This window comes from Hyalella azteca, unplaced genomic scaffold, assembly GCF_000764305.2.
Source record: "Hyalella azteca isolate HAZT.00-mixed unplaced genomic scaffold, Hazt_2.0.2 contig12513, whole genome shotgun sequence".
Classification (NCBI taxonomy): Eukaryota; Metazoa; Arthropoda; class Malacostraca; order Amphipoda; family Hyalellidae; genus Hyalella; species Hyalella azteca.
In genome coordinates, this window is record NW_025942470.1 from 1 (window position 1) to 9,461 (window position 9,461).

General features: G+C 36.9%; 1 protein-coding gene across 1 annotated transcript; it reads right to left on the reverse strand.

Annotated features, from left to right (window-relative positions):
* Positions 1 to 2,063: 2,063 nt before the first annotated feature.
* On the reverse strand, positions 2,064 to 9,461 carry LOC108671416 (annexin A7). The gene is made up of 8 exons (XM_018158962.2): positions 9,371 to 9,461; positions 6,846 to 7,022; positions 6,102 to 6,280; positions 5,599 to 5,774; positions 4,913 to 5,016; positions 4,435 to 4,578; positions 3,399 to 3,506; positions 2,064 to 2,857 (listed from the first exon to the last, which is right to left on the reverse strand). Exons 1-8 carry the CDS (start codon positions 9,371 to 9,373, stop codon positions 2,804 to 2,806), a joined length of 945 nt encoding a protein of 314 aa, XP_018014451.1. The 5' UTR covers positions 9,374 to 9,461; the 3' UTR covers positions 2,064 to 2,803.

Consider the following 9,461-nt stretch of genomic DNA (forward strand, 5'->3'; position numbering starts at 1 on the left):
TTCTTGGGTGTGAGCTGAGTTTAGTTATTGCATTATAGGGTAGGCGTTGGCGCTGGGGCTTGTTTACGCGCTAAATTTGTGGTGCAGGGCTGCGCTCCCGTTTTAGATTATCTCTGCCTTTAGTAAAATTTTGTGCTACGCCTCCAGGAAATCTTCACAATTGCGCAGTTTCCTGAATTGTTATTAAACGCTTGGCCTTGTTTAACGTTATTTAGAAAGGATAAACATGGATATTTCGGGAGCGCCGACTGCTTCGGGATATTGCTGTCCCGATCAACCGTTGTTTTTATGGAATAATTCTATGAAATAATGCAGCGAATGACTGCAGAGGTGAAATGAAATTTTTAAGGCGATTCAAAGAATTTCGATGTTTGGCGAGGAAGATATATATAATCTATTGCCATTTTTTTCTATTTAATACAAGCTGACATCTCGTACGAATTGGTCAGCACAAAGAAAATTATTCGAATTTCTACTCGGTCTTAAAAAAAACAACTATACAATTATTATTTAATTGTATTGTATGGTTATTGCACTCATCAATGGCTTTATTAATTCAGAGGAATTTGAAGGAAAACTCAAAACGATATGAATATCAATCTTTTTCGCCTATTTATTTATAAGTACTCAACTGACTCATCTCTTAGCAAGTAATATAACGATCCACATGGTGATGCGAATGGCGCGCTACCGTACACGTAACACAGATACGCCCTTTTTTTGATGGGCCAAATTGAGTCAGGTTGACCCACCCAAGCGCAAGAAGTGCATCGAAATTTATACAAGGTTTCATTATTTTCTCCCGGTGTATGGTACTTCATAAAGTGCAGGTGATTATGTATTTGGAGTAGTAAGCTCCTTGATGGTTCTCAAAAGGTGCTGTAGATGGTGCTTCTAAAAGAATGAAATAGCAGCTACTGCTGGCGCGGGGGCCACAATAACCGGACAATGAGACGTAGAATTTATTACGTAAAAATTATAATAATACTTGTAATTAATTGCTAGCATGATGAATGGGAATTACAGACGCAATTTAAATTTTGGATAGGATATTTTCTAGAATAAATTAAAACCTTTGCTGATATATAACAGTAATATGCATATAATACAAAGCGTGTTTAATTAAAATTCAATTATTTTGGTAAATAGAAGTTGACTCCTTGTAGATAAATGGATCCGTTGGCGCATATTAATTCTCTAACGTTGTTCGAATATCTTCAATAAAGAAGTAGTTCGTGCAATCAGTAAATTTTAATTCAGACGGCCACTTTTTTCATTTTTCTGAAAGCCTCTATAATATTTTCCAATTGTATTGCTTATGAAATTAATTGAAGTTTATTAAATGACCATTATGTTATATTATTTTTGGAAGCATACATCCAATTCCAAAAGCATTTGACGAGATAATTCCGATTCATGCTATCATTAATGTATAAAAGGAATGTTCTAAGTTCAATTTGTTGCTTGAAAGTCATTTTTGCGATATGCGCCAAAGTTGTGTATTTCTCGTTCATGTTTTTTTTCGTAATTTTTAGCGCATTTTCTCATTTATGGAGAAAATGCACTATTGTGCTCGCCATGTCCGTCTGTCCGTCTGTCTGTCTATCCGTCCGTGACTTCAAGTTTTCTTCGACGAGAAAATGCGCTTTCTGTCACTCACTGCAGTGAGTACTGAGTTATATTTTTCAATTAGATATATGAATTTTCGTTACCTTTCTCTAGCATTCTTCTAAGCATTTTTGTGTTAGTAATTTGTGGGGACAATAGTTTCATTAATACTAACGTTGATATTGAGCTTAAAACAGGTGCATAAATTATCAAAAATATATAAATTTAAATAATGAATTACCTCAAATTATCATAATCCATAGAATCAAAACTCAAAGAGATACAACCACCTCACTCTATAGTGTATAGAAACTTGAGTTGCACAAATAAATATATTTAATACAAGGGAATAATCGACTCTTGAAAACATCAAAATTTTTTGCATGGAGGCAACCACCATCTCTGTGAGTCAGAGGAAGTAGACTGGATGAGGAACGAGAAAAAAAAAACTTGCGATGACACTAATTTTCTTTCAATCAAGTTACAGCAGTTACATTGACAAAGAAAACTCCTGGTTAGAAAAATAAAAACCCGTTCTAATTATGTTTACAATAATAGAAAATATTGTTGTGGAATCAATCATCACAAAAATCTTTAGAACAAGATAAATTTTTTAATCTGTTTTTACCCATTTTCTAAATTTCAATGTTGGAGGACAAAGAACAATTATTGCGAAACGAAATTTAGAGATTGTTAATGGTGTTAACGATCGGGCAGTTAAAGTTTACAGCGGCAACCTGTAGAAATTTTGTGGGCATCTAAACTTGAAAAATATGAAAATTCTATTCAGGAAATATTTAGTGTGAACCAACGAAACGTGTGGAGAAACAAGATAAATATTTAAAACATATGAAGATGCATTACAGTAGTCTCTTAACGGATGTGGAAAAAAAGTTATCTAGAATTGGCAGATTTAGAATATCCTGAAATAGCTGTTAAATAGCAGAATTTTGAAATACGTTCTGCAATAGAGATAATTTGCCAACCTTTAAATGGATGCTAAATATTTTTCGATCTAGGTATTTTCTACATGCTGTTCACAACATTTAAGCTTCTTTTTAACTTTCCTCCAACCTTTATCGAACCTCTCCTGTCCTCACCATTCACCTCGTAACTTTCTCACAACCCTCCTTACATCAACTTTTCAACCCAATTTGAACCTCCCAGCAACTTCCATTGCAGCGTAGCTCAAATCTCAACCATCAACTAGAGCGACGAGCATCTTCTCGTAGTCTCCAGTAGTGTCGCTCTGCACGGAGAGAAATAAGCTAGTGAGCATACCTAGACGATGGCCGTAAAACAAATGATCAAACCATTCAATTTATAAGCAAAATAGGGATAATTTCCAGCTAAATGAAAACATGAATTGTCAGTTATCAGAGAGCAAACCCGGAAGATGGCCGCTCTACTCAACGACTTATACAATGGCCACAAAAAATAATAAAACAATTTGAGTTATAAGCAATATAGCGATAATTTCCAGCTAAATACAAAATGAATTGTCATTTCTCAGAGAACATACCCGGACGATGAACGCCTTACACAATTAATTAGATAATGGCCGCAAAAAATAATCAAACAAAAGATTCAATTTATAAGTAGAACAGCGATTATTTCCGGCTAAATGAAAACATGAATTGGCATTTATCAGAGAGCATACCTGGACAATGGCCGCTCTACTCAACGACTTTTACAATGCCGCAAAATATTATCAAACAAACAATTAAATTTATAAGCAGTACAGTCATTATTCCTAGCCAAATAAAAGCATGAATATTGTCATTTCTCACCTTGATGCGGCTTTCTAGGCTCTTTCCGTACTTCTTCTCGTACTCGTGCTTGATGGTACCTAAGTCGATCTCTGCGCGCGTCACGACCAGCCTGATGAGTGCGTCGTCCTGTGCAGGGAGATCAGACATTAGATAGGGTCAGGGAATGCGGATGCAATTAACGATAAGTTGAAAATTATACAAAATAAATAATTTAAATTATAGTTTAAAACTAAAGGCTAATATTGTTGCTGCGATCGGCTAATATTGTTGCTGCGAGATAGTTTGAATTAACTGCGCCATGCGCTATTGAGTTATCATAAGCGAATTAGGATGCTTATATTGTTTCATGAAAAAGCACTAAGTGCTCATTTTGTTACGCTCACGGTTTTATGCACGGGTGCCGAACTTGATAGCCTAGCTAGATCGGTAATCGTTACTTAACTTCGTAATTAAACATGGCTTTCGCTGTACAATCCGTTCCTCGAACGAACCCATCGATGTTTACCGTGATATCTAGTTGAACCAATCGCTGTTCACCGTGATACCCTAGGGTATGCATCGATGTTCACCGCGATACCGAAATGAATCTATCCCTCCCTTCGAATCACCGATATGTGGAACAGCCTCCCCGATGACATAGTTGGCGCTCCAAGTATGAACGCGTTCAAGGACAGACTAGATAAAGCTATGGAAAAATATATGTTCAGATTTGAAATGCCTAGCACCATATCGAACCCGGTGGAAGTCGAGTAGCTATTTCAAACTATCGTCAGTCATGAAAAGATCCGGTCAAATAACACGATTTTAGATCTTCTGTGAACAAGGCACGAAAAGGAAAAGTATCGGCGACAGGCCACATCAGGCCTACACTTCAGCGCCGAGATCACTATGTTATGTTATAATGTATGCATCGATGTTCACCGCGATCCCGAAACGAATCTATCCATAATCACCGTATTAGTTACCTCCACGAACCCATCGATGTTCAACGTGATACTAAAATCAAAAAGTCAATCTAAAATCTACCTGAAGCCATCAAAGGCAATAATCTCACCTTAGTCCCAATTCCTTCCATGGCATCGTGCAGGCACTTGGCGTAGAACTTGGGACGGTTCTTGATGCTCGAGACAACCGCTAGGAGGCCGTTCTGCAGGTTACCTACGAACTCGCTCTTGATTGCGTCGGTCAGAGACTTGTCCTGTACATTCAGAAACAAATGTGAATGCACCGATAATATTTTGGTTGGAAAGTTCTAGTTTATTGAAGGAGTTTTACATGTAAGCCGAATTACACTGAACAGCTTGTACATTTGATACAACTGATGTGTACTGAGGCCTGCAGTGAAATCAGCAAACATTTAGATTTTCCTGATGAAAGTCAAATTATTTTTTGTGACCTTACCTGATACCGAAATCAATATGTTGCGAAAATCATTTTTTCGTAGCATTATTAAATATTCATTTGACATAAATTATAAACCGTATAAATATGATTCAAGGAGAAGATAGTGATCTTTTCCAGTTTTCACTTACGTAAGTTTTCTTGTATGCCAGGAAGACAGCCAGCAGCAGCGGGTAGGAGTAGCTTGACAAGATCCTGATGAACTCAGCCTCGTCCGTGCCGTCCCTACCTTCACCTGTGAAATGGATTTCCAGTTTTACACATGTTCGATAGAAACTAAATTTTCGTAATTTTCAAAATTGTTTGGACCTTAGTGCGATTGCTATCGGCCATAAATGCTGAGATGAACGCTTACAGAATCCCTAGGCTGGCTTGTGTATAGCTGCATGGAATCTTTAACACATTTTAGACACCATGACTCAGGCAAGGTCAACTCAGATCAACCCATTTCAGGCACCATAATTTGTACATGGTCAACTATTTCAACGGGGCTCGGGTTAACACATTTCAAGGACCATAACTCTTAGGCTCAGTAATATTGCTTAGCATGCGTTAGGAACGACAAGTTTAAGCCCCATGGCTCTCCAGTTCATTAAAATTGCTGGGTAGGCGTCATAGCTACGACACGTAATTTGGGCATGATCAACTATTTTTAGGGGACTCGGGTTAACACATTTCAAGCACCATAACTCTTAGGCTCAGGAATATTGCTTATCATGCGTAGGGAACAAGTTTAAGCCCCATGGCCCTCCAGTTCATTATAATTGCTGGGTAGGCATATACGTAGCTACGACAACTTTTAGGCACAAAATTTCACCAGCTTGGTAGAGTCGCTCTGCCAGCTTAGGCGCCAGCTCCAGGTCGATGTTTCCTTCGTCTCTCTCGCCAGAAGTCATGGCAATGAGCAGACTGCGGAAATGACCTGAGGTCTCCTTCTCGAGGCTCTTCTGTAGCGACTTGTCGAACTTGTGCTCGTAAACAGATTTCAGTTCTCTATAGAAAAAAAGTGTATTATTGTACGTACGAAAAGTGGTGCTACTGCGAGAAAGAGTAATAATAATTAATTAGTCGTCTGGATTATCGTTGCTACAATTGAAAAGTAACATTGTTATAAAAAAACGTTGTCACATTTGCATGAAACAATTGATCAAGATCAGGCAGTAAGGATGTGTATATATATGAATTTGCATGATCACGGACTTCGGCTTCATCGTCATATCGTCGGCTTCGGCTTCATATCGTATTAGAATTAGAACAGTCGCCAAAATAATATTTCATTACTATTCGTTTTCATAATTAATATGGAGTAATTAAACTGACTTGATCTCCTTGTTGTTGCGGGTGCAGAGGATCTCGACCAAGGTGTCCTCGTTGGTGCCCACGCCCTTGAAGGCCTCGTGTACGTGGTCGGCGAGCAGCTCGGTCGTTGGTACCAACAAGGCCAGCACCACGCGCTCGAAGTGCCCACTCAGTTCCTTCTTAAGTTCCTTGGCCAGGTCCTATCGGACAAGTAAAACATAAAAAAGATATTAAAGAGGGGTCCCAGGAAACCTTTTTCCACGGGAAGAATAATATATTGTGATAATGGAGCCGGCGAGACCAGAAAATTTCAAAATTTGTAAGGAGCCTACGAGCTGGTGACACAATCGGTGTTTAAGTTTAAGTTTAAAGCTCACTCTAATCTATGGGCATGCAAACTTTTTCTCAAGTAAAATCGAAAATTTGATTTTTTCAGAGGCTGCTTATGAATTTTTTTGTGGCTCTAGTTAATAGATTTGAAATATTGATAAATTTAACAGGTAGTTCTCCTTTCTATAGATTATTTAATAAACAACCCATAGCAAAATTAGTAAATGTTTCGATTTTAGTTATAGTAGATACATTCCTCGTAACTCAAAGCCAGCTTAATATTTGTACTGTGCCTTTGAATGATGTTGTTTGGAAAATGATCGTCATTTGATAGGACTTAGTTAAATGTCATATTGAAGACTGAGGCGAATTAGGAAATCGGAATTAGTAGTTCTCTAAGTTGATATGATTTTATCATTTGCATTATCATTTCACCTTGCCATATTCCTGTTTGAACGCCGAGCTTATTTTCTGGCGCTGGTCGCTGGTCCTGTTGGCGAGGATGTTGATGATGGAGGCTTCGTCGGTGCCGAGGCCCTTCATGGCCTTCCTCAGCATCGCCGCGTCTGTCGAGGGGTCGAAGTTGCCAACGTGCTTGAGTGTTGGTTGAGCCTGAAATTCCAAACTTGTTGCAAAATTCAAGCTTGACGTTAAATCAAGAAATTACTTTCTGTATTCAGGATAGTATAGTTGAAAAAATCGCAGATAAAATCAACTACGGATTTGAAAAGAAATTCACATGACTCCTAAAAAACGAATTTTCGATATTAAATACTATACCATGATACTTAAATCTATCGAAATATACCATAAAACTCGAATGATAAATTAAGAGCTTAATTTCCAAGATTACCTCTAATTAAATCGCCATACTGATGGACTTTAATATATAAATTTTGAGAAATTGGGGGGGTGGATCATTTACTTTAAACTTTGATTTGATGCATTTTAACCATTCCATTTGATGGGTATTTTTTGATTCCCACCATTTGATGCATGTTACTTTAAATATCAGATTGGTCACCCAAATTTGTTTGCAGTTCTCACATGTATAAGAAATACTAAAATACTGTACAGATTTTAAATCAACAATTCCTACCGATAAATGTGATGAAATAATTGTTAAATCGGCCACATACAAGAGCTGAAACTAGAGTTCAACCTAGGAAATTTAGTTTTCGTTTGTTAGTCAATTAAAATATTGCTTCTAATTCAGTTGGTCCGCCATTTTAGGCGATCTGTTATGGAGTTTATCTAGAGGCGTTGCAAATCTTATCACACTCGTGAGTCTTATTGATTACTGATAATTACCTGGGACCAGGCACTCGATGTCTAATAACTCTCAAGTGCCACAAAGTGCTTTTACTAAACTATGTACACATGGTAAGTGATAAATTTGTTTTATGTTTTTACACGGAGTCAGTACGCTCAAACAAGTTTTAGTTTGTTATAGGTTTTTACACTGATCGAGTCGGTACGCTCAAATAAGTTTTACTCTGTTACATGTTTTTATAATAATTCGGTATGCCCAAATAGGTTTTACTTTGTTATAGGTTTTTAAAATGAGTCGGTATTATCAAAGAGGTTGTACCCCCAGGAGGCCGAAATATATGCGATTTCTAGCAAATTTCACAAACTTCCTATTGAAAGTGTTATAGTTTCCTCTGAAATACCGGTAGCGTTTGCAATAAATGGAATTCCTAATATATAAATGGAATATCTATTTTGGTTCCAAGTGAATCAACAATTTCCATTTGAGCTACAAAATGAATGTTTTAATACCAAAGAAGATCAAAATTAAGGTAGGTACCGTTAATATATATTGGATAAAGTTTTCGTCTGGGTTGACCTTTGAGGCATTTTATGATATGATCCTAAGTTATTATGTTTATTTTGGCAGGTAAAACGATGATTGAAGAAGGAACATCGCGCTCGTAATTTTTGGTTACTCATAGTTTAAATTTAAAAAATCCTCTATGCAGACCTTAAGTTTATAGTCTCTTTGCCAGGAAATAATAACTTTGATACTCCGTCAGTAGATAGAGATCTCGTTATCATCACTATCGCTGAGCTCTTGATAGCCATCATTGAAGAACCGCTTATTAAGAGGAAGCTACCAAGATAACGAAGAACGTCATCATAAAATATAATGCTGTTTGAAAGTCGATATTAATAAGATCTCGGAATCTTTTCCAAAGCAATGCAAGGTTTAGAAAGAAAGGCTTTCCTGATTAGATTTACTGATCATTGAAATCAGTTTTGAATGAATCGGTAAATTTTTCACTTTTTTCAATTCCGAGTTGGGACGAGTCAACTTCTCAAGGTTCATGCGGTACATCGGCCACACCATCGGCTTTACATTTTCCAGATATCCTCGGTGAACTCTCACGTTAGATTAATTTTGTTCACAATTATAGACGAAGGAAAAGGTTATTTAATTCCTAACTATTTTATAGAAGGTTCTATTTACAAAACACTCCGTATGGAAACACGGAACACAGAATTCAGACAAGCTCTGATTGTCCATCGATTATGGATCATGGTTCAAAATTCACCCTGATTCTCATGAACTATTAACGACTAATGTGAGTGAGTTAATAAATCAACTTTTTTAACATCATGTATCCTTTTTAACGAGAAGAATTTAAGAGAGAATCATCCACTTATATAAATAATGCTACGAAAGAAAAATTACTTATTTATAAACATCCAAGAACGCTTGCACATTGAATTTATTTACAGATAACAGAAACAGTGCATAAAGTCATAATTCACGTATCACACGTGAACTACACAAACAATTGATGGAAAAATAGTATTTGCTTATCATCAATTTTCTTCAACACACTAATCCAACCAGAACGTAGTTAATTACAACAAAATCACGCGAATAAAATAACTTACAATTACACACATGAGACGAAATTTTGTACGGTCGTACAAATGGCGTGTTGACTCACCATGGTCAGTGGGTAGATGCTAATTCTCTCTGGCAGATAACGTGATAAGATACAACTCGTCGCCGTTGACCAAATGCCACCACTTGAGAGA

What these genes read in the sequence shown, in the direction of transcription:
- LOC108671416 (XM_018158962.2), bottom strand. An exon ending in AGAGCGACTCTACCAAGCTG is followed by an intron (nt 5,017 to 5,598) that starts GTGAAATTTTGT and finishes TCCATTTCACAG; the next exon opens with GTGAAGGTAGGGACGGCACG. An exon ending in TGGCATACAAGAAAACTTAC is followed by an intron (nt 4,579 to 4,912) that starts GTAAGTGAAAAC and finishes CTGAATGTACAG; the next exon opens with GACAAGTCTCTGACCGACGC.